The 26,664-nt window shown below is 37.2% G+C and overlaps 1 protein-coding gene across 1 annotated transcript in view; it reads right to left on the reverse strand.

Annotated features, from left to right (window-relative positions):
* Positions 1-212: 212 nt before the first annotated feature.
* The window catches only part of ADGRA3 (adhesion G protein-coupled receptor A3), a 63,499-nt gene continuing 37,047 nt past the window's right edge, over positions 213-26,664 (reverse strand). Inside the window, exons 9-19 of the mRNA XM_075420627.1 lie at positions 21,294-21,495; positions 18,580-18,729; positions 15,250-15,411; positions 14,774-14,977; positions 13,472-13,685; positions 13,108-13,316; positions 8,404-8,528; positions 7,734-7,857; positions 5,786-5,931; positions 1,985-2,080; positions 213-1,787 (exon numbers count right to left, since the gene is read on the reverse strand). Of these exons, the coding sequence (XP_075276742.1) occupies positions 545-1,787; positions 1,985-2,080; positions 5,786-5,931; positions 7,734-7,857; positions 8,404-8,528; positions 13,108-13,316; positions 13,472-13,685; positions 14,774-14,977; positions 15,250-15,411; positions 18,580-18,729; positions 21,294-21,495 (2,875 nt within the window). The 3' untranslated portion in view covers positions 213-544. The remainder of the gene's footprint in view (positions 1,788-1,984; positions 2,081-5,785; positions 5,932-7,733; positions 7,858-8,403; positions 8,529-13,107; positions 13,317-13,471; positions 13,686-14,773; positions 14,978-15,249; positions 15,412-18,579; positions 18,730-21,293; positions 21,496-26,664) is intronic.

Consider the following 26,664-nt stretch of genomic DNA (forward strand, 5'->3'; position numbering starts at 1 on the left):
AAAAATCTCTTTAAAACGTAGCTTCTTCATTTCAAACAAATTCTAGGCCTTATGCAATCGAGCTATTTGCATTGTCTCTTTCAGACACCAAATATTTTCTTTAGCAACTGAAATTTCTAAGTTTCAGATACAAAAGTAGGAAAATCAAGATGATATTTAGTGCAATAATATTTAAAAAAACCAACAAGTAAGTGCAACATTGGGCTGCTGCGGAAAATACTATTTATTATACATTTAAATACAAATTTGAAATGCATTGTGGACACATCTGCAGGGCTACAGGTAAAAAATAAAAGTGTACAAAGTTGTCTTCTGCATCTCTCGAGACTGACGCTTCAAAAAAATTTTTCACAAAATACCAAAAGTTCATCTTTGTAAGAACAACGGAGGTAATAATGTTCACAATCTTTTGCATGGCAGATTATCTTTGTTCCCTCCCTGCATAAAGTACCTATAGGTTGTAAACTGTCTTTAAAAGTGTTAATAGCTTTAAGGAATGTGTAATCACAGTTCATATGGATTTGTTCCGTGATGAATCATCATACTACACAGTAGTTTCGTGTTTCCACAACCCAGTTCTAATATTACCAGTACTGTCTGCAGTGAGCAAGGATCCATCCTGTCCACTGCTTTTAAGTGGTCCGTTCTGAATGGCTAAATTTAAGCCGTAAGATTTTTGTTGGTTTTCAAGTTCAACCGCTATTGGTTTCCTTAGAATATCTTTTTTGTTGTTGGTAGCTATGGTTTTTTCAGTATTTCTGCTACTTTTTGGAAGTGTACTGCAAGCATCGCTGCTATCCTGTTGGGACTGGTTGTACTGACGTTCTCTGTATGCCAAATACGCTCTTCGGCTCCTTGAATGTCCTTCGCTGTTGCTTTGTCGACTTTTAGGTAAGCCATTTTGCACACTTCCTTCCACGCTTGTGGGAACATCATATGCGTACTCCCTCAGTACTGCAAGCCTGCTAGCACGATGTCCCTTGCTTCTGTTCTTATGATGCCGACTTGGGTGTCCGTTTGTCCGAAACTGTACCTCTAAGGGAGCTACATGCATTTTGATATCGTTGTCCACTGAATGTTCAGTGAGACTGTTATCAAGCTGAGGACCTGTGTTCAATGGCAGAGAAGTAGGGTGGCACTGAGCTGCTGCAGCTTGTAAGTTAGTTAGTTTACAACCTTGAGAAGAATTTTTTAGGCTCGATGCACTTTTATTTGTGCATGAGGATTCTGCGCTACTGTTGGTGCACTTAGGGGCCTCTCCATTGGTTCCAGTGGTACCAGCAGGCTGAACATTTACTTGCACTGAATACGTGCTCCTTCCAGGGCAGCACGTCGTTATCCAAGCATGCCTGACATCTTCCCTGTTAACGCAATGGTGAACCATAAGAAAGGCACTGAGGCTTAAACATGTTGCCCCAAAAAAACAGCTGAAGATCAGGTCCATGGGATAATACAGGGAAACTGACAGCGCTCCGAAGATCCACAGAGCAACGTACAACAGCAAAGTAAGGCCCACTCCCAGCAGCTGTGCTTGAAAACTGTGCTCATTCTCCAAAGCAGATGTGGAAACTAGCGACACCGACACTGAATCTTGATGAGCCAGTTCGCCATGTTCATTGGTGGCCAGACGCTGCTGTTCCTCAATGGGTTCCTTAAGTTCGTATTTACGTTCAGGGTGACGTTTTAGTTGTATGAATATGCTGAGAAAATACATACAGTTTATGAAAATTATAAAGCTAGCTGGTCCATAAAATGCTCCTAAGCTGGGTTCCCAAGTCATCCAGCAACTGGAAAAGAAACAAACCAAAGAATCAAAATTAACGTCTTCTCACAAGTCACTTATACTTTATCAGTTCATACTGGTACTTTGGAATGATCTTGGCTGTGTTACATTTTCTGGAAGAGTCAGAATTAATTGAAAAGTACTTAGAAAAATCAAATCCAGGAAATCTTATGACAGAGCTCTCAGTTATATGGTACTTACTAAGGAGCATTAGGTCTGCTGCCATAATTTCGGATGTTTGCTGCTGCTGTTATTCCACAAACTATGACAGGGATCCCTCCACCGATAAGGTAGAACCTAAAAAGTAAAGCCAGCATATCAGTGGCTGCTTAATGGCGATGGATTTTATTCAGTCACCATAAAGGAAATGAGAGCTTTCCAGGATTCTAGAAATATGGGACTTCTTTAAGAAAATAAATAGGGTGAATCAGGTTTGGACTTTGGCAATATCATTTTTTTTTTTTTTAATTCTTTCTCACTACAATTTTTTCCTCCAGTTGTAAATCACGTGTCTCTCAGCTGCTCTCCTCCCTTGCAGGCACTGAACGAAGGTACACACAGTTAGAAGCAAGAAGCAAAAGCTGGCAGTCAAAAGTTGTAAACTGCTGGAAGAGAATACGGAAGCTTAGAAGGAAAGTAGTATCTCTTGTTCCAGAGATGAACTTGCCTAATATTACAGACACTATATTCAGAAGATCAGCCATAAAGACTCTTCTGTTACTTGGGGTTTTTTTGCGTAGAGGGATTTGGGGGGTGGTGCTGGTGGTGGTGTTATTTATTTAATGGACTTTGTAGTCTCACAGTATATACCTCCGGCTTCCCTGTGGTGGTGCTGTTAATGAAAAATGTATGCCTTCACAAGGATGAGGGCATATGTTGCAACACAAATTTTCATTCCAATTTTATGAATTCACAATGAATTCATTAGTGGTATATCAATAATTACTGACAATCATTCCAATTAATGGCACTCTGTACTGCATCTTATGCTAATTCAGCCCAAATTTACATCAGAATACGCAGTGAAAACTACTGCTGTGACATACAGATGGGTAGTTTGTTTTGTCAACAAGAGATACCTACTCTGATGGTCCTGGTCCTTTTCACTGCATTTCAGATTATTCACCAGAAGTTACTGCTGTCTCACTTCAGACACAACAGTCTTTCTTGGAAGTCTAGGTCCACTAAATATATTACTTAGTTGCTGAATCCTACGAAGATCAAATTCTGTCAGTGGTTTATTCTGTATCTTGATGGAGCAATCGGGAGCTGGCCAGATAACACAGACCTTTGCGGCAGATTTTACTCTACTTATCTTTCACTACAAATCACTAAATCACTGCATCAAAGGCCCACCACTACTCAAACACGAGCAGCTAGGTGAAGCTGATTCTACACAAGGTAAATTGTTACTGGTGGGAGAGTGAAGCCACACAGATTGTTTGCAACCATAGTTTGGTGGTCAGTTTGCTGTATTGAAGGAACACATTTACTGCTGGCCTTGAACCACACCATCATATCAACACAAAAAAAAAAAGCACTTGTGTGTTGCTGTGTCTAAGTCTTCAGCAATTCCTAAGAGCCCAAATTACAAATCAAGACTATCATGCAGCAATGAGCTGCATGAAGGCAACAGTAACTAAAAAACATATAAAGCATGCTAAAGGAGATATAGTAATATTAGGATTTTGGTGCAGAATGCTGTATAAGCAAAAACTTTTCCTTACGTGAGACCAAAAAGAGAAAAACAAATCTAATGGCATGGGTACACAAGAGGTGTTATGATAGTAACAGAAAAAAATGTAAATAGCGAAATGTGTTTCAAGATAGAACATTCACCCAGTACTTGTATTATAGTAATATAAATATCTGTATTTATTTTAAATAAAATTACAAAATACTACTGTTTGTATTTTTATTTCATGCTTCACATGAAGTATCCGGTTATTAGGGTCTTCAGCAAGGTTCTTTGTAAAGTAGTTATTTTCTGTAAAAAAAATGAAACTATTTCCTTTTGTCTTGGTTGAAGTCTGCTGAACAAAATACGATTTCTGCACAACAAACTCCATTTCCTTCTTGTGATTGGTAGCTGAGGACCTCCGTTATTTTTACACCCTCTTGCCTGGCATGGCAGTGCAATAAACTTGGCATAAAGTTTTTCACAGTTAAATTCCAACCAGTGCCAAGTGTTCCACTATCTTCTCAACATAGCTACTGTGAGTCACAGCAAATCTGCTCTCCGACGTCTACAGCGGCTTTCTGAAGAACACCAGATGCATTCTGAAGTCTTTTACCACCTTGTTCATGATCTGTAACAAAGTCCCATTAACACCCTGAACGAACATAATCACCACCAACAAAATTGCCTTACATGAAATAAATTTCCCAAAATAAAAAATAAAGCTTATCTACGCTAGAGGGGAAGGAATCTTAACAGGTATGAAGTCCACCATGTGAAAATATCTGCAGGAACTGAAGGTCAGTATAAATGTCAGGTCTACCTATCATCTGCAAGGTGGACTACTTTAGATTCAGAGAACATCAAGCAGAATAATTTACTTATGGCAAATAAGGAGAAAAATGTGTACCTACTTACATTTGTCAGGGCTTTTTTTCCCCCCTCCCTGTTCCTAAAGACCCTTTGTAATTCTGAAAAGGCATGGGAGGAGGAATATAAACAGCATGGAAGCAGACAGAGAACGAGTAGTTCTGTCTCTCCAAATTCAAGAAACAGGGGGCTTGGTAACAGCAGGTGATCGCTTCCAAACAAGCAAGAAACTCTTGCATAAAACACTCTGCCCTATGCCACTATGGGTAGTTCTGTTTTGAATGTAAGTTTAAAAGACAACTGAATGAAAAGAAAAAAAAATCCTTCTATGGCTGTTCCACACAAAACCATCACACATCTATCTGACTGATCTGCAAGAAGCTGGACCTTGAGAAAATCTGAAGAATATGAAGCATGCTTGCTCTGTTCTGACACTTGTCTCCACAGTTACTATCATTGCCACAGATGAGGTGTCCAGATCTGAAATAGTATGCACACATTTATGCTATGCAGAGCTGAGACTGTGAAGCTCTAACATTTTCCAAAGCAAAGACTCCATAATAAAGGGATGTGGGAAAAAAGATCACAACAGATGTTAAAAAGGCTACTTGGTGCCCTGCTGGAAGGCACACAGTTGGTGATGGGCATGATAACCTACAGTGAATACAACAGGTTTACTTAAAAGAAAAATAATAAAAGCTAAGGAAAGCAAAGGCAGCACTTAAGTGGCATTAATATTAAGCTTCTACCTTCTAGCTTATCAATTAAATATTTCTACGTGCTTGTATATAGTACTGCAAATTTTAGCTGATGTATTCAGAAAAGCATTTCTAATCTTCTGCAGTCTCTGTATTTCAAAATCAAGCTTTCTAAGTATTTGTCTGTAACTAATCAAAGTTAATCAACTTCTGCCACCTTGTGGAGAATTTCAGCTTAGCAGTTTTCAATTAATATCCAGGGGCTCAGTAAGCTATATGAACAAAGTGTATGTTAATGTTTTCTATTAAAAATATTTCACATAGGGTGAATTTCACAGTGATTTCAGAAATAAAAATTCTAAGAGGAATGCTTCACAAATAACACTATTTTCATTTCATAATGACTGATACCTATTTTTCAAGCTATTTCTAGGCAATCTTTGGAAGACATTTTAAACTTTATTTTCCTAATCAAAGCCTCACTGGTGATGCTGAAACACTACCAATTTCTTAATTTACAAATCCAGAACACAGCATTGCAACAGTAATACACCAATCGTCCTTCATCTCATCCTCCTTAACATAATGCTGAGGAACAGAAAAATATGGCAGGAAATTTACAGACCCAGAAAGAAAATCTTCTCTGAAAGGCACTTGCAAAAAACCAATAGTGAGTGACCTGTCACGTTTTCTGGGCAGGACACGAGCACAGAAACCTGGGAAATAATAAGCTGCAGACACAAACAACAGGCTCACCTCAGCATTGGTCTGGGTGGAGGAGGTGGCTCATCAGGATCTTGACATCTTTTTGCTTTTTTGGTTACCTGCTTGTAAATATTACGAGATGTCACTCCCAGCCACAGCACTGTTGCGAGAGTTGAATAATGGAGAATTATCCCAACCTTAAGAAAATAAAAAAAAAGAATGAAGCCCCAAACATTTCCATTTTACTAAGGTAAAAAATGAATCATTTAACACGCAACTTGTATAAAGCCTGAATTTTCAACAGCTCAGTTCAAGAGAACAAAAAAACCTCTTATTTTACTATGACTATTTTAAATGCCAAGTCATTGTGGTTTGAAAAAAAGTAAAATATGTTATTCAAACCCATCTTCATATCAGTTGAGTATGGAAAGGCTACATAGCTGTAGCTGCCTTTAGTGGAAGGAAAACTCTATAACGCAGGAAAAACATTTCTGACCAACACCTTTAATTTTATAGATCAATCATGCACTTCAGGAAACTATTTTATGAAACAACTTTTAAAACATTTCAATTTGAACAATATCTGCAACACAAAACAAATAAGGGAGCAGCAAGCTAATGATATTGTGGTAACTACATAGCAGGCAGCAAAATGAAGACAGCTAACAAACTCTCCAGCCATTTCAGCATAACGCAAAAAAAAAGAAAGTGTCATACTTCAAATACTTAACCAGCCCACACATTAACGCAAAATCATCCTCACAGACTGACTGGGCACTACTGCTACGGTTGTCTGTCAGATGCTTTTGCATCCGTCATATTTATGAGCTGAACATTGTTTTCTTAAAAGAAGTTCCAGGAATTCCCAAGTCGTCAGAGTTTTGTCGAGGAAAGGCACAATCTGGTTGTCCTGTATGTCCTTACTTAAAAGCCAACACCAAGATGAAGTGACTGCAAGAAGTAGGTTTCCTATACCCCTTAAATGATGGCACGCATGCATGGAAGAGGTGACACTTCAGTTTCTGTTAAGATGACTAGAAGTGAGGGTTTTTTGCAAGTTTCGATCACCAGTAAAAGCACAACTCTTAAACAACCCATGCATATCACAGAGTTTCTCTTGGAGGATTACTCTCTCCAATAAGACAAGAAAAAAAGATTACAGCTGTCAAACTATTTCCTCACCTCTGTACATATATGCGTGTGTATATGCACGCACACAGACTACCATTCTCTTTGTATTTGTAGGAGAAAGATCAGGATAGTATTTTATTGAAACAATTCGAACCATCAACCTAACAACTACTGCAAATTAAAAAAACAAACAACATTATGGAATACTATGGTGAGAGATTAGAAACTTTTACAAATTGTTGGATTGAAAAAAGACCCATTAAAAAAATTTCACCGGTACCATTCCAAAGCGGCAACCGTTACTATACTGAAACACTGCAACTGAATTAGAGATGGCCAAATCTTAAAAGAATAAATTGTTATGAAAGAGGAGCCTTAATAAAGTTAGTGAAGTTTATTTAGAGAAAGCATGGGTCTATAACTTGAAACAACTCTCCCTCCCTCCCTTTGGGTTATACTGAGCAAACAAAAATAAATATTTTAATACCTGTGGAAATCAGTTTTCATGTGGTCTGTAAAGGCCACATACAGGCCTCTCCAACAATCTCACAATAATCTTAAAAATAAAACTAACAGGTAAAGCCTATTTTTTTGTGATAGCATTTTGGGCAAAAAAAACATTCTGTTGCACTGCTGAAATACTTATCCAGTTTTCAAGTAACAAACTAGTTTTATCTTCATGGCTAGACGAAAAATACAAGAAATCTTTAAGGTAAAAAAAAACCTGAATTTTTTTTGTCTAAATTTTACATTCTGATGACAATGCCTGTACAGTACTACTGCTCCGTAGGAGACAAGGGGGGTGTGTACATACATAGGAGTATGAAACTGGTAACTAATTTTTTCAAGTGTTTGCATGTTTACTTACTGCTTGGCAAATGCTGGCATTCCTGGTCTGAGTTATGCCTCCAATAAACATCACACATGTCAGAAAAATATGAAAGCTCAGGTTAACTAGCATATGCCAGCTTTTTACACTGATCCTGATCACACTGTTAAAAGAAACAAATTCAACAACATAAAACACAACTGCATTATTGTCTTTCAGAAACTAAAAAGATACACTTGTGATAAATGAGATATAATTACTGTTAACGATTGTTTGACTACCATGTACTTTGTAATCAAATATAATCTCTGGTCTTCATCACAAGAAATTAAAACACCCTCCTGTTAACTAGCTTTATACAAATATTTGAGGCTTGATTCACAAATTTTTGGCCTCAAGCTTTCACATCAACAGAAATGAAAAAGGCTGAACAGTCTCTAAATTCTACCATCATTCTTGAGTGGTCCCTTCTTTTCTCATGAAGAAAAAGTGACGAATTAAAGAGATACATAGTTATGAGCTCTAAATTGTCATACTCAAGAACAGATTAAATAGCTGCTCACTTAACTGTTAGTTTGCATCAACAAATTTTACAGGGAAAAAAACCCACAACAAATGGAGATTACTGTATCATGTTCCTACCAAAAAGAAAAAGTAGTCCTAAGCACTATGAAACTAATCTTTTTAGTCTAGTAATTTTGATTCATACCTGTGATGGTATATGTAACTGACTATAATCGTCAATAGGCACATTAGCAAAACCATGGCAGTGGCGTAAATTACTGGATGCAAAAGATCAGCTGGCTGCATATATAACTCAGCTCCTGTCAAGTCCTGACAACAAAAACAAAATTAACATTAGTCTACCTTATCTCTTCCTTTGGCGGGGGGGAATGGTACAGGAAACACAAGATAAAGAAATAACAGGAACCATCCAGACGAAATCTCTCCCTCTCCCAACCCCGACCCCCCAACTATTTATTGTTTGATGTTCCTGGCTTTATTCCACAATTACCCGCTACTCTGGCTAACCTTTATAAATGCAGTCACACATCTTATTAGAACACTTACACTTCATATATGCTTGACTATACAGAGAAGTTAGCAGCTTATAGACACACACCATTTTCTTCTTAAAATACTTATATGTATAGCATGTAGAATTGCGTGTTCCAGTTACGATTATCTTCTGCAACAACCCAAAGAATGTTACAGAAAATGCCCTCAGTGAGTGTGCAGATGATGCTACAGACTGGGGAGACTGGTCAATACACTGGAGGACAAGTCACACTTCGTTGTACTAGCAAAACCACAGCAAGCAGGTAAATTGATTATTCCCTTCTGTACAGCACCATGAGACCACCTCTGCAGAGCTGTCTTCAGTTTGAGGCTCCCCAGTAAAAGAAAGACACTGACACATTGGATGGAGCAAGTCAAACAGATCACTGGGATGACTAGCAGGCTGAAGCACACAATGTCCAAGGCTTAAAAAGCTGGATTTGTTCATCTTTAAGAATAAATGGAAGATGGGAGAAATCTCATTATTACATTGAGCTACCAACTGGATGGTATAAAGAAGACTGAGTCAAACCCTTCTTGGAGCTGAACCATAAAAAGATGAGAGGCAACGGATATTATCAGCAACATGGAAAATTCTGATTAGATACAGAAAAAACCTTCTGATGGAAGTGCTCACATACCGCCCAGAGAGACTGTGTAATCTCTGTCCTTAGAAATACTCAAAGCTTGACTGAATATGACCTGGAGCAGCATGATCTGACTTTGAAGCTGATCAAACTTCAAGCAGGTAATTGGACCAAATGACACCCAGATGTTCCTACCAGACTGTTATTCTATGATCACTGCTTGACTAGAATAGATAGCTGATAACTCAAATAGAATTCAACAGCTCTTTCGCATCGTTCAGGTTTCCTGAATTCACCCATCAAAATATTACTCAAGACGTAAGCATGAAATGGAACCTTAGACTGTTAAAGCATGGCAGTATTTCAAATAATATCTATGGACCAACATTTTCATTTACTAACAAGAACGGCAAGAACGAATAATTCTGTTTGCGTGCAGTTACAATTTACTAGGGTTTTGTTTCCATAATGGTAATGAACACGAAAAAACCCAAACCTTCAGTCCCTTTCAGCACATAAAACAAATCTGCCTAACTAAGATCAGTGGAAAAATCTATTATAAGTAATTTTTCAGAACTGACAGGGTACAGAAACTTCTCTCACCTATAATTCTGAGTGAGTCACTCTTAAATCTCTAGAGCTGGCAAAGTTCAAAAGTGTGCTGGGGGACAGGAGAATAAATCTGGCATTCAAAGAACAGTAGAACATTAGGAGGAAGCTCCAGTTTGTTTTGAGAAAAATCACAGTAATATACAACCTGTTCTTAAGATGGGTAATCTGATTTCACGGACAGGAGAAGAGTTCTTGAACTGAGGCTTACAATTACATCAGAGTCAGTAGTCTCTTCACCACTCCTTCAATTGTTCTTTCATCAGAATACAAATTTGTTATTTTTATCTCACCAACCTCATTTCAAACTAATTTAATCAGCTTGTCAGTGTGATTTTTATATATTTGGTTTTCTTTGGCATTTGGAAAAAACACTCTGGGAAATATCATAAGAAATCATGCCTCAGACAGCCAGTGTCATCCGATTTCAACACCACCCATGGCCTGGTTAACACCCAGCTGGAGATCCCTTGGAACTCACTGCTGTTACAAGCATGAGCAAATGTACTGTCACAGGTAGACAGTGACTATCTGACAACTGAAACTGCAGGAGAAATCCGGTTCCTGCTTCCAGACTGGTGACAGGTAACAAGAGGTCACATATGTATTGGTGTGAATTTTGAGAACAAGAGCTACAAAATCACACAATTTACAATAATCTTCTAAAACATCTGAGAAAAGTCGTTATGCCTAGCCTAGTTAGCCAAAGCCTTGATCCAATATCCACTAAGTCAACAGAATTCTTACCAAGTGCACTGACATTTTTAATCAGACCTACTAAAAGGAGTGAGGAGAGCGAACAGTGTTATTTCTGAGCTAAACTGATCTTAAATAACAATTTAATAAAAAAAGAATAACAGTAAAATAACAGCAAAGATGGCAACATTGGGGCATTTATAGCCAGCTAGCAGAACTCTGTTTCTTCTCAACTCCCATTGCTGGGTGTTTTTTTTTTTCTCCCCTCTGCTGCAGGTCTGTAACAATGAGACAGCTGAGACGTCCTGGTTATCAGAGTTCCTGGTTATCTCTTCCATTATTAAACAGTGGTTAAAGTGATTTCTAAATAAGTACAAAATTTCCTATCTGTATCTTCCTAAATCACTAGATTCCAAAACTAGGCACTCTGTTATGGGTTTCCTTACCAGAAAGGACTTTTAATTCTACAGTGTATAAAGATGGGTCAATGCATTACAACCTGCTTTCTTCTACGCATATATGTACTGAAGTTAAGCAGACTAAAAAAAGGGTGAAATTGCTCTGTTTAACTAAAAGCCAAACTTCTAAAACTGAACTCAAAAGAATTTCCTATGAGCCTGGGACCAGAACCCAGACTTTCACAACACTGTGAGAGTCTACAAATGAAACGGGCTATTATGGCTCTTCTACTTAATATATGGATAAGCATTAAGAAAACATTTTTCAGCAGCTACTTAGATATCCAGAGCTTTTACAGTGTATTAACTGTGTGCAAGGAACAGCTAACAGATGAATATTATTCTGTCCTCCTCCACCTATCCCCTCCTCTCAGGTCCCAACAGCCCAACATATATTGGGAAGTAACTAAATATTTAAGGAATACCAGTTTTGAGCAAGCATAGAATATTCTGAGAGCCACTGGAAGAAAATGAAGAAAGCTGCCCCTTCCGTTAGCTTTTTTTATTTCTGATTGTCAACAGTTCTCTATGTAACTTCCAGTAAGATATTGGCTATAATCTTCCAACGTATTAATTTTAAAATTGTCATTTACAGCAGAAGATTGAATATGCTTTTTGTATTTCCTCCTCCAGATGGCAGGAACGTGACCAGTTTAAAGCATACTCTCTCTTTGCATGCATATTACACATACAAATGAACTTTAAGTCCATTTTAAAGAATGCTGTTATGTTTTAGGAAAGGATTATGTATTTATAAAACATCAAGGGAGGGAACTACAGGATTATAACAGTCTGAAGTACATTAAAACAGTGCCTTCAGAGGTAAAATGAAAAGTTGCTCTCTTTGAGCTCTTTTAAAAAGCTTGGCGTGTAAACCTTAATTTTCTTTATGTTTAGCTTTTTGGTATTCTACTATTTAGTTCTCAAGAGATTTTTGAAAATTGGAGTTGCAAAACAAATACAGCAACTTCTCGTGCACTGATCATCATAAAGGAATCCTTTCTTCCACATATCATTATTACATAAAAATATCTAATCAATTCCAATTCCACACAGAGCACAGTTAACTACAGCAAAACCCACACCAAATTTACACTTAAGTTAATGATATTTCCTAAACCTCTTACTATTTCACTCAGCTTCCTGCTACCCTACCTTTTTTATGTATCACATTTTATCATTTAGCATTTGCGATGACTGACAAGCAGGGTAACAGCCACCACCTGTAAAAATGGAAGCTTCGCAGGCCAAACTCTGAAAAGAGCAGCTCTGGGAACAAAGAGGAAATCCTACTTCATAATTAAAGAGCACTAAAAGCAGGTGTCTCGTGCCCTTCTTTTTTAGCTATCATTATATTTCAGAACTGATTAACCATTTTATTGACATCAATATGCTAAGACTGGCGTTCAGACTCCATTTTTTAAGCAATAGGTCAAAAATATTTTGGATAGTAACTAAGTGTTTTGGGTTTTTTTTCCTTTTTCAATTGCTGTCTTCTGGTAACAGACCTACATACTAACAAATCAACTGTGAATTTACAGTGAAACACCTATTCCTGGTTATGGATCACAGAAAAAAAAAAACCTGGGGAAACTGCTGTCAACAGACAAAGCTAACAAATTTAACCTAACACAAAGAAGAGATTTTTTTTTTTTAAACTGTTACCTTTCTTTATTTTAAACTGTCATTACTGACGTTCATAAAAGCCCATTTGATTAAGTAGCTCATTAAAACAGCTTCCTATAATGCTTTTCATATAAAAATTATTTTGTGTCTAGTATATTCAGCAATTAATTCCACTGCAACAGATTTCCTCTTAAACCTCATGTTACATCAACGTTTATATCAACACAAGCAAAAACTGAACATTTATTTCTGTCTGGTTTTATGCAAAATTGAACATCGGAATGCTCATTTTCTTTAACGCAAGAAAAGAAAGCCACAGAATAGTATTCTGAATATTTTTAAGTTCCAGCAAGAGACATGTAATTCTAAGTGTCATACCATTAAAACGGCATAGTTGCTGAGGGAGTAACACTGAATGGTAGTAATATTTTCATCCGACAGAAGAATGCTACAACCATCAGATTTCCATCCCCCTTGTCCGTCCAGTAGATCGAAGTCCCACTGAGCAGCAACAGCATCTGCTCCATGCGCAATGCGCCGCAGTGTCACATTTATAGGAACGCGGTGACTGGCTGGGTTTAAACCATCTGTTACAAAAGAAATACATTTGCACATAAATTTCTCAACATGTAACACATTAGATGTCAAAAAGCTTTTATGAGATACACAGTAGTCAAAATAAAGCAGTCAAAAATGCTTCTTATTTTTAAAGATCATAAAGAAGTACTAATGAAAAACAAACCTATCTTGGTAAGAATAACCGGTGTTACAACTGTACGACGTTTCCCATCATCAGCCAGATTTGTTGAGTTTCCTGTTGCTGGAAAAAGCTTTCCATTGCGAAATGCAATAAGCTGAAGCTTGTAGACAGATTCATCTGCTGGTCTGATTTCTCTTTTTTGCTTTTGGCTGAAAAGGGAAGCTGGCAACTGGATAGAAGCCTCTACAATTGTGTTCTACAAATAAACAGATTTTCAAAGTTTTAAAGAGAAAATGAAATTCTTTACAGAGATTAAATTAGCAACTCCTCCAACTGAATGATGTCAGAGATGAATGCATTTAGCAGACTATGCATTGTGACAAACCTATCTGACAGTGTTTCCAAGTAATCCATGACAAAATAGTTGAACCAGGTTATTAAACTCTTAACACACTTTTAAAAAGAAAAAAGTTAAGATTCTGTAGTTACCTTCCTTGTGACAGACAGTAAAATTGAAGCTGATATCAGTAAACTATTACAAGAGTTTTCCAGATTAGACTATTGGCAACTGGAAGCAGCAACAGAGACAAGCCAAGAGAAATGCTGTAATTGTGCATTACTATCACTTAAAATGAAACACTGTATACAAACAGGTTTTGGTAACTTCTACATAAATTGTACTTGGGTAGGGAAGCATGTGTGTAATTTCATAGAATTACACAAATATAATTTCCAATATAGACCCTGAAGTGACCTTCAAGCATATTAAGTGATCAAAGCAAACTGGTATGTTGGGGAATGTAACTGAAAAAATACTTTTACAGAATATGAGGAAGTATTTCCAATTGATACACCCTCGCTTGTGTGTGTGCGCGCGCACATACATGCGCATACACAAATAAAATTAACCTTTCAGGTCCATTTTCTACTTCATGATTAATTACAGTATCACTCTGAGCAGAATATTTCATATATTTAAGGAGATTGGTAATACTTTAATATATAGCAAGGGTGAAATACAGCAAAACAAAGCCAATTATTATTATGAACTAGGGAGCATTTCAATTTCCACACTTATAAAAAAAAATCTAAAATCACCTTTCAACTTAAGATGCTTTAATAATGAAAACCACACCTACTCATTAAAAATCGTGTCCATTAGAAAATTATTCTATAATAAAATGTTATTATTCTTTGCACTTAAATTATATCTTGTCACAGTCATTCTGCATTACATGAAAATGCTACTTTAACACTAGAAATTAATAACATACGCTTGCTTTCCAAATGATTCATGTTTAAGATATTATTACAGAGTCATCAGGGAAACAGTGAGCATCCAACCTTTAAAGCCAGACTTGACAAGGTATTTGAAACGTTACACTTAAAGCTTAATTGTTTATCTAGACTTCCATCTGGATCTCTTCTCCCATAATCACTGAGTCCTGTACGGTCTGATGTAGCCACTTTCTGAAATACGGTGCACGTCATCCCAGTGAAACCAGCAGCCTTTATTACATAAGCCTCAAGAGCAATATTTGGAGAATACTGTGACGACAAAAATAAAACATTAAATAATTTTACACACCACAGGAAGAATAATAAATAATCTTACAGGGATTCTCTGCCATAACAGAAAAAAACATCCAGAAAACTGTTTCTGTTTATCTGGCAGGGATAAATCTGTTCAGAGTATTTCTCTTCTCCCTACAGAAATAGCAGGCATTTCAGATAATGCCAATATCTATTAAGAAAAATAAAAAGCTATTGAAACTCAAGAGCCAGCAAAATGTCTTCTAAATAAATAAATTTATACTTACAGTAGAATAAACTTGAGCTCCATTTGCAAGCCGATACATAGCAATCTTCTGCAGACACTGTACAATTCTAGTGCAAGCCTTGGCTTCCCTTTGTGCCATCCACAGAACACGTTCATCAGCTAACATAATGTTACTCGCTATGTCCACCATCACATCACCAAGCTAACAGGGAAGAGAAATAAGACGATTTTATATCTTTGAAAGTGTTCATCGAGTAGGATCATTATCAGAATATACAAAGCGACCTGTCAGCACAAAAAGCAAAAGGAAATTGGTTGTTCCTATCTCAATCACCGCTTGTCAAGTTGAGATACTGAAATACTTTGACTCAGACATTTACCTCCATCCAAGAAAAATGTAATGCCAAAGCAGTGTCTGTTTACTTTATAGTTAGAAACAAAAATATGAGAAATACAGATATTTCATTAAAAGCAAAGAGTACAATACTCCACATTCTTCTGTACTAACTATTTAAAAGGACTATTTATAATCAGCTTTGAACCTAAAATAAATAAAAATAAAATAAACTATAAATTAGCAATAACAGAGTTTGTGTACATGGGGGAAGATAAAAAAAAAAAAGAGTAATGCAGGCAAAAATTAGCATGCAACCCTTCTGCTTCCCCTTCTTTCGCTACGTCTGCCTTCTCTGATTCCTTCCTTGGTTGTCTTCAGCTTTGCACAAACTGTTTTAGGTCGCAGGTTATACATGAGAGAGACAGCAAATACACATGGGTACAAGAGTGGCTTTCAAACCACCAATTACATTGTTGTAAGTTTATGCTCAGAATTCCTACCCTGCCTTCTGTATGACAGTCAAATACAAACTACAAAGGGAATTCATTTATTTAGGCCACAACTCTGCCATAACTAATGAGCACCTACAACATTGACCTACCCTGGATTTTCACAACATTTAAGGAACGGTGACAAATATTCGACCAAAGTGAAGGTGTATATATTTTCTAGTTGAATTGACCGAAATGCAATTTGCAGTGCCTAAATTTAGGGACTGGAATTTTCTGCATAGAGACAAGGTGGGGCTGCGGAAGACATCTCTTTTACCACCCATGCTTCCCAATTTCACAGAAACACAGAACGGTTTTGGTTGGAAAGGATCTTTAAAGGTGATCTAGTTCCAACCCCCCTGCCATGGGCAGGGACACCTTCCACCAGACCAGGTTACTCTTAGCCCCATCCAACCTGGCCTTGAACACCACCAGGGAGGGGGGCAGCCACAGCTTCTCCGGGCAACCTATGCCAGTGCCTCACCACCCTCATAGTAAAGAATTTATTTCTTGTATCTACTCTAAATCTATCCTCTTTCAGCTTGAAGCCATCACCCCTTGTCCTATCACTACAGGCCCTTGTAACAAGTCCCTCCAGCTTTCTTGTAACTGCTTCTCAGGTACTGGATGGCTGCTGTAAGGTCTCCCCAGAGCCTTCTCTCCTCCAGGCCGAACAGCCCAACTCTCTCAGCCTGTCTTCACAGGAGAGGTGTTCCAGCCCTGTGATAATTTTTTCTGGCCCTCCTCTGGACTCGCTTCTTTTCAGAATATTACTAATAAGGAGAGAACACAGTAGTTTGTTCTCTTTTTTTAAGTCTTTAAAACTAAGGCAAGTACATGAACATAAAAATACTTACTGTTCCAAGAACAGTCTCTTTTATGGATAGAAGTTACAATCAATAAATATTCTCAACAGCTAACACAGAGCCTCAAGCAGCATTTGCAGGCTGTAGCCCTTTTCATTAAATTCTCAAGAACAAATCAAAGTCAAAGTAACTGAAGATGCCTATTATGACTCACTACTACTTGAAAACTGTTAACACTTCTTACACACCAACAAATGGTGGTTTTACAATAAATTAACAGTATTATAATCAACAGTATTACAATCCTGAAGTCACAGGACTCAAGTTATTTCATACTTTTAAAAAATATGACACATTATTCTTTCCCCTGCTTATCAAGGTATGCACAAGTTTTTCCAAGTGCATTCATTCTAGCTTTAGACAACATACTAAGAACTTTCTGAACATTTGTCTTCAGTTTGTTTCTTCTTCTGACACACAAAAGCTATTAAATGAAGCCTTTTATAGCATATAGTATTTACCTTTCAGAACAGCTACAGTAACACAAACTAAAGAACTGACAATAAGACGGTGTAAGTGAAACTTTTGTGGAGTAATACCCTATTAAGTAATAACTAAGTCATATTAATAGCTACTAAAAATTATTAAATGAAATGGCACTGAATATATCAGCAAATTAAAAGGCTGACTTCAAATCAAACCAATTAAGATAAAAAAATACACTAAGACCAAAACTACCTACGAATCTACGTTAGATTTTTTCATATCATCTATTACCTTCAAACATGACAAACTAACGCCAGTTGTGTCACAATACAGACAATAAATCACGGCTGAGAAAAGAATATCCTTATAATGTAACAAATCATGCAGCAATCTAAACCAGCTTTCTATTTTTGACTGGGTACAAAACCAGCCATTTAATGAACTGCTTGTATAATTCCAAAACACACACAAAAACATCCAAGCTATGACTGTAAAAAGGAGATTTAGCCTAAAAATTCTCCAAGGAGTTCTCCAAAGAATTTACAACCAGCATTTACGGTTTACTGAGGGTGGACGGGGAAATTTGGCACTTTTTTTATTTGCACAAGTTTAAAATTGAGGCATTGTGGTCTCCAAATTCCCAACACGCACTGTACAGTGAGATCAACATAACCTCTGTTCAGCAGTGAAACAGAGAGTTCCAACCCACTAGTGGGACTAATTTAACCACTCACATTTTTCTCCCCAACAATGAGCGTTCTCTAAGATTTTATTTTAATGTCTCATCTTATACCCTGCAAGATATAGGAATACTGAAAACCTTAGAGATACAGCTCAATACTGAATAAAGACAGCCTACCATTGTGGGAGGGGAGAAGGTAAGTCTTGTTTTATTCATTATTGAGAGGATCTCTGAGGCTTTCATTACTTGTTTTTTTAGATAAGAACATGCCAATGAAAACCTGTGTGACCCACTCCATATTAAATAAAAACAGACTTACTGTACCTATCTCCCTGCTCCAGTGCTGACCAGAGGTGTTACTCACATTACAGGTCCAGTGAATGCTGGATCATCTCAGCGCGAATGCAAAGTCTGTGACCATGGGTCAGCAACTTCAGGGACCTACTAAACAAACAAAAACATGGAATAGAATCTGAAAATCCACTAACTCAGTGCCCGCATCTAATGTTGAGAAGGTTTCACTGCTCAGAATACTTAAGGACAAACACTTTGATTATTATCCAGTTACCTCTTTGTATTTTTCAGCAAATCTTCCAAACTTCTCTATCATTTCAGCCACAAAAATAACATCCATCTTATCAGAAAAATTTGCTGCTTCAACAGTGTAAGCCAAGAGCTGTCTTGCTGTTGCCACTGCATTAGTAAGGTTGAGCGGCATCTAGATAGAGAACAAACACAGGCATTTTGAAGAAGTGAAAATTAAGTATAAGACAGAGGTAACACTTCAGCAATTAGTAAATAAGCATTTTCCTAAAGAGGATAGCACTCCCCACATGGATCTCAGTTTTTTACGTAGCCAGGGACCATCACCTTATCTGTTTGCAAACAGATGTCCTACGGAGAGGACAGTACTCTGCGTTGTCATGCCTAGACAATAAGACAAAGCTCTTAAAATACCACTGCTGTAGCATTCACTCTTGATTCTGTAGTTACAGAAAGCATTTGGAATGGAACGCACACACACACAAGAAAAATCCAAGACAGATCCTCTCTATGACAGAGCTCATGATTTCAGTCCTGAAACAAACACCGTTGTGAAAAATTCTTCACTAAATAGTACGCAACATAAACTTGCCTGAGCTAGCAGGGACCAAAACCAGAAATTTCACCTAGTACAGTGGAAAGCTGTGCAAATGTCATCAGCTCATGTTTAGATGCTGTTTATCCATGACAGTCCAAATAGAGATGTCTCGTCTCTCCATTTTCTGGTGTACATATATCCAGCCTGCCCTACTGAATTTGCAATGAGCCACATAAGCACAACTATCTATGTATGTGCCTGCTGGTCTTAGCACTTGTACATAGACTTGAATGCAATTAATGGAAGATTATTTTTTTCCCCTAACACTAAAAGTCATGCATTTGAAGTGTAAAGTTCAAAGTCAGAATACACACTTAACAGAGTCAACTTTCAAATTCAGATATTATGTATAATTTCACAAACTTTGTCTTTAAACATGAATTTCTTTTCACCTAAAACTGTACCTGTACAATACACAAGAACAGTGAAATATAAATGCTTTTGTATAAATGCTACAAAGGTTTCACTCAATTTTAAACTTAGACCTCTAACATGATTTAAATTGCTTGGCTGAGTTCTAATGTTCAAAACTGCTCAACTTCCTTTGTGTTCAGAGACTCTACAGATGCTTATAATAGTATTACATTTAACATTCGCCCCAGAGACAATAAGTTTCTGTGCAGAATACTCCTTAAGATTACAGACTTGCTATACTAAAAAGCAGACTCTAATGAGTAAAAACAACTCCTGATACCAAAACATGCCACTTCTGCCTTAAAAAAAAATCCAAAACCTCTATTTCAGTGTAGCATACCTGGTTGCATGTATTTTTAAGCAGATAATGGGAAGTTACCTACTTCACACATGAAAAGACACCAATCTGACCCTCACATTCTAAACTTCCTAACACAAAGTTCACAACATTCTTCCACAACCTGATAAATGCCACTAACCAAAAGCAGTTATAACAGGCTGAAGCAATCTAGGCTCTTGGGCAGTTGCAGTCCTCAGGGACTCAGAGTAGGAAGATAAAAAGCTATTCCTGCATTAGTAAGTAATTGAACACAGAAGGAGCAGGTCAGCAACAACCCACCTACACAATATGCAGTTCAGTGCTTTCACCTCAAAATAGATTTAGGCCAAGCCACTGGACATCAAGCCTTCCCCAAGTGTATAAATCGGAGACACTCAAAGGGCAAATCTCAGCTTAGATCCTGATTGTCCCAGTTAGGGGCTGTGGTGCTTCTGACACACAGTGTGAAGTTTTCTCTGAAAGAATGTGAGCTAACACAGCGAAACACTCTGAGCACACAATAATCTACCCCTGAGGTCAGACAAGTACCATGGCCCACGTTAAACATGGACAGTGCTACCAACATCAACTCCAGTGGCATAGCCGTATCACCAAAAACAGCAAACAAAACCACCCACACCAAAAATATTCTCATAGCTCCGTTGTTTCACCTGTTGCACTGATGCCAGCAATCTGACAGCGATCTGACAGTACGCACTGGGAAACGCCAAGCTTAAACCAGGCGTTCAAAGCTTTATGGAGTATTTTACAATAGAAGGCCCGTACATACAAGGCTGGGTATATCACTGCAGAACAGCGTTCGTGAAAGTGTGCACTAACTAGTCATAAGCTTCAAAAGGGGTTTGGAGCTCAAAAAATTTGTTTCACCGCTACATTTAAAATCTAAAGTGCTCTCTTGCATCCTGGCGAGTACTACCATTTCAGGGAAGCCTAGTTAATACTCACAGCTTTCATTGGTTAACTCTCATTAGCCACACCAAGTCTATTAAGAGGTTTACAGCAACAGAGGCAGAGCGGAGTCTGACTACTCTTTATTACCATAATGAAAATAGCTGTTCTCCATTACAGCTTCAGCCTGCCTTGTTTTGTTATGTGTACAGGACAGGGCATTCAGTTGACAAAAACAATCATATAAGCACCATTCTCTTATGCTTTACACAAGTACACTTAAGAATAAAATTTTCCTTTCACTTTCAATCTGTAGGCACTCAGATATTAAACCAAACTCTTAACACAGACATACAAGCTTTACTGTTGTATTCGGAGGCATGTGTTCATCATAATTAATCTAGACCACCAGTATTACCAGCTTAAAAAAAATGGAGCAACAGACTTCCAAGTTTTTCTTTTCATAAAGAATTTGATTTCATAGAAACGTACAAATTACCTGATTGAACATATAAAGAACTCGAGTCACATCATTTGCATACTGGCACCTGGAGTAGTCCTCTTCTGCCCAGTACCCTCCCCTGTCGCATCTGCGCCAGGCTCTTCTCTCATCTTGTGAGTTGCCAGGATATATCCCACTGCCAGCAGAATAACGTGTACACAGCAGGTACGCTGTGATGCCTGCCAATGTTCTAGGCCACCTGGGGAGTCAAAAGCAAAAAAAAAAAACCTCTTAGATAAATTTACATGACAAGCAAGTAAAAGGATTAAGCACTACAGCATGAAATAAAAAGACACTCAAAACTAAGCATCTCTAAACTATTTAAAGGGCCACCTTGGCTCGCCTTCAGTATTTTCAAGCTGTTCATATTTGTGTACTATTAACAAAATGAGTTCTAATGCTAGCATGCTTTTTTTGAATTCTTTCATGAGATTGCAGGTGGAGAGAAAAAGGCGCTTGTAAAATGACTAAAAATAGTTTACAATTTTTTTCATAAAAAACCCTTGCCTATTTCATGAAAAAATCTGTATTAACACTATAAAAAGTTAAATGACAAGAAGAAAGCTTCAAGGGCTTTCTACGATGTCTGTTCACACGTATCAATGCAACTTTCAAATGACTGCATGCATATCAATATCAAACTGCAAATATGAACAGAAGACTGCATTTACAGTAACTAAGAAACAGTGGCAGTAGTATACCCACTTCGACCAATTTTGTAACTAAGCATAATACCAAACAGAAATTAAGAGGGAAAGAAAGTGTTCATAGCGTTAAGAAAGTAGAAAAGAATCTTTCACTTAAGGTATATGGAACTAAGCACTTCTTAAGAAAACTTCTAACATTCTCTCAAGTTCCTCCTCCATGATTTTACTGCATACTTTATAAACATATACACAGATAAAAATGAAATAAAGTAATAAACAAATACAGAAAATTAAATTGCAATACACCTTTAGCGCACTGCATGAGATCAGAACTGATTCAAAGAAAACACAAGCACAGAAGCAAACCATGCCTGAATCAAGCTGTAATGCTGAGAAGAGAGGCGGACAGGGACAAGGAACACCAGCCAGTCTGCCTGCCCCTGCTTCCGGCCCTCTCCCCTGTTAAGATGTGCATAAGCAGTACTTTATCATTCAGAACACTAACACTTAAAAGATTAAAAGCAAAAAGCGCACTGAGCATTCTGCAATTCAGGTATCTTAAATGCAACAACCCAACATACAAGGTTTAAATAAAACTGAGAGCAGAAGAGAGCTGCATTTGATCACCCCAGGCTTTATATACCATAACTAAGTCAAGCTCCTTGAACAGCCTTAAGAGCTAATGTAGTTTTTCTCAGTTTTAAATACTTCAAAGAGCCTTGCACGAAGCAGTTGTCTCCAAAAATTGAAATGGTCAAACAAAAAATTCTGTTAGATTACACTGTGATCTAAAATTTGCTTTTATATCTAGACTGCATTTCAGTAAATGGCCATGACATCACCTAAATTAAGATAGGCCTAGAATTTATCTATATTTGAAAAAAAAAAAAAAAAATTTGTGTTGGCAGGAGTGTAAACATCTTGAAGAATATTCCACTTCAGGAAATTAAAATTTAACTAATATTGCCAAAGGAGAGAAACTGAACAAGTTATCTCTATTTTCCTTTCCTATTCATCAGCTAAGTATCTTCTCTTACTTACTTTCTTCAAGACAGTAACTCCAGGGATGGACCAAGGCAAAAGGCTACACTTTTCAATTATACTGAATGATGCAAGAGATTAACTTTTTGGTGTATACTGAAAGTCTTCCCTATCTCAAATTCCTATTTCTTCCTAATCAGTTCGAACAGAACAATTTTGGCATGTTCGGTAATGGAAGAAAGACTCTTACTTCAGGCCATCTTGGCAAAGGTTACTTAGGTTTGGGCAACAAGTAACTCAAATATAGCTGCTGCTGGCATCGCACGGCAACAATCATAACAGAATTCAAAGTCCATAAAGAATCTTATAGAAAAGACTAGACAATAACAACAAACTAAAATAGAAAACAAAGGCTTAAATTTTACTACCTTTTATAACAGCTTTGGCATTAAAAATCAGTTCTCCATATTCTAGTGACATCATTTAGTTAAAGAAATGGAGACTTCTTATTATGACCATCACCACAGTATCTGAATACCAGAAGAGACAGAAGGTTATTTGGATATCGTAGCAGAGATACATCCAGCCTAGCAAACATGCATACGCTTATAATCGGAGCCTCAGCAGCCACTTCAAGAAATTAACAAAAGTGTCACCATTCAATCTTTATCAGAAAGGAAAACTTCCACCAGAATTGGTGGCAATGGAGGTGGTTAAAAGAAAGAAGAAAAAAAATAAAAACAATTAGTAGAGTTTTTAAATGCCAGAAATTATAGACAGGTATTTTAGAGACCGTAAACCATTTCAAAGAACAGGTATATGCAATGGTAATGTAAAACATTTACCATCTTTTCTGCCATATAGAAGAAAAGCCTGCAGAAAGGACAAACAAAAATCTTCCTCACAAAAATCCCAATAGCCTTTGTGTATTGCTGCAATCCCAGCAGTGGCCTTAGTGCAACACTACACGGACCCCAGCAAGCTAACAAAAACACCACTTTGGATAGTATCTGGCCAACTCTGATCATAGGTAAGAGCAAGTTATGGGTCTGCTGGGAAAGGAGGAAGGGATAAGGGGATACACTACATGTAAAGCTATCCAAGTCTCTGAAATTTCTGTACGGACGAATTAAAGTCCGATCAACACAGACTGGTGGGGAAAAACAAGTACAACGATGAGCTACTTCTGTGCTCCCACTTCTTATGGATATATAATGAGCCTTCAGAGAATGAAGCCAAAAAATGAAAACAGGCAGATGAGGACAACTAATAAATCAACTAGCACATCTGTTAGAAGGCATGCAGGCCCACAAACACCTTGCATAATACACCCAAACCTCAGCTTCCAGAATGCAGCCAGGTTTCCAGCAACACTGACACTGGAGTGCCAAAACCATAATTTCCAAAACAATTCTATCAACACTGAATTTTTTGTATTAAGTTTCCACATCAACGATGCCACTTTGAAAGGGATATCTGTCTCTGTCTTTACAGGCAGTTTTCTGGAAGTTGTGTTTTTCCAAAGCATTTCAAGCTGAAGTGTGGTCAGCTCAGTTTTGACTGAATGTATCACCTTACAGACTGAGTGCCACACGGCCTTCGGATAATTTAAACTCTGCGATCCCGACAGATGTTGTATGACACAATCTCCAAGACAAATATTTTCACTGAAAAATGGCTTGTGCCATTCCTTTCCTCACTATTCACACCTAGTGCTAAAGAATCAGAACAAGAGAAAACAGAGTGAAACACTAGGACTTCAACGAAAAACAAGTTTTTCAGGAGAGCTTTAATTACCATGTTTTTAAACAAGTATAATTTCTAAGCTATATATTTCTTCTGGAATTTCAGTAGCCATCAAATGGAAAACAGCGAGAGTTCAGTGTTTAACACTACTTCAAAGGTTATTAGATTATCACAAGATGATTTGCCTTCTCTCCCTGTTGTTCTCGCCACTTCCCCTATTATTTATCAATCTCTTTCCCTTTTGTTACCGTCCCTTTATTCCTACTGCATTTACTGTTCACTGATGTCCCTACACAGCATTTCATCATCTTTTACCATGAACTTCTCAGAAGAATACTAGCAATGCCAGACAGTCATACAGTGTGTACTACCTTTATAACAAATTCAGATACCTACAGAATCAATCTACTAATAAAACTAATGTATTATTCATCTAATGATTTAGAAAGCTCTCCAATAAACTAGACATTTTTCCACTAAACCTAGCTTTAACTTTCCACTAAACTGGACATAAACCGGTGGACAGTTTAAAACTCCCAGCTTTCTGACATAATTTCACATATAGAGAAACACAAATGCACAGTGTCACCAAGAGAAGTGCTTAGTGGGGAACAGTGTTCCTTACCCTCTTTCCCGTTCACAATACTCCTTGTGTGGGCACAAGTTTCTTTACAGCCCAGTGGTGAATGAGATAGGGGAACCGATTCCAGCTGTAACTACGCTTCCTTTATTCCCTATCTTTGCTACGTGAATGCTAACCTGAACCATTCTCAGCCATGACTGTTTCCTCCCAATACCTGCAAGAGATGAGCTGATGAGGCACTCTCCACTTTCCATGAAGCCAGGGAGGATGTTCCTCCAGCAGGGCTCAAAAGGTGACTAATAACATGAAATTCTCATCATGCAAATAAAGGCTACGTAAGTTTGGCTGCATTCTTAATTCCTCGTGAGCCTAAGCTTGAACGTCTTTTACAGTTTACTCAACTGCTAGCAGAAGTGCAAATTTGGACTGTATTAACACTCTTATTTAATCACTGTTTATAATTAGGTGCTCAAAATTTATCACATATACATGAGAGTAGACAGCTGTGGTGGAAAACATGGTTCATTTACATTTAAGTACTGTAATTTCATTTCAAGGAAAAAAAGCCAGACCGTAAGATTATAATAGAATCCTTTCCTTCATGCATATTAATTGTTTTGAAAGCATTAATTTCTTTAAACTAATAACTTACAGTTACAATGGGTTTTATATCATAATTTCATTAGCTTACAGGTAGTCCAATATTACATTTTAGTAATTCTCCAAATTCAGTATGACAATTACTGTTTTAAGATTAATTACACCCAGTGAGTAACAGTTTTCAAAATGATAATTCTTATATTTAAGAAAGAATTCTATCAGCCACAAGCATAAAATTATTCTAAACACAACAGTTGTAGGATTTACTGAAGCAGAAGCATTAGGTTACATTTTAACATAAAACTGTATGTTCAATTTAATCATGGATTGTAACATATTCAAGGATATTATCTGAGTGAACTTAAAAGAATATCTAAGTTGAAAAATAGATTCCATGATGAAGACAGTTTTTGCCTAATCTTTACAAACTCATGCTAAACTACTATTACTGAGCCAAAGACACTGAAGACAAAACTCCTCCGTTACACTTTGCTATTCCATTTCTGAAGGGATAAAAATCTAGATGCCAGTTCTGAAACAGTTTCCAAGCTAAAATGACTAACCAGTTCCAACTAAAAAAAACTATAAAATCAAATTCACCTAGGATCATTTACAGCCATCTGCTCAGAACCATTTTCTCACTAGTCAAAGCCTTATTTCCATATGGTCTCAAAGGTGAAAAATTACTGTTTATTATTACTCTACCTAAACTACAAATGGAAGTCTGTTATAGTAAACCCAGACATAGTGAACTTTTTGATAAGCTGAACATTTCCTGAAATCTTATTTCTTTCTACTGAATTCCAGAGGG

Source organism: Opisthocomus hoazin, chromosome 5, assembly GCF_030867145.1.
Source record: "Opisthocomus hoazin isolate bOpiHoa1 chromosome 5, bOpiHoa1.hap1, whole genome shotgun sequence".
Lineage (NCBI taxonomy): Eukaryota > Metazoa > Chordata > Aves > Opisthocomiformes > Opisthocomidae > Opisthocomus > Opisthocomus hoazin.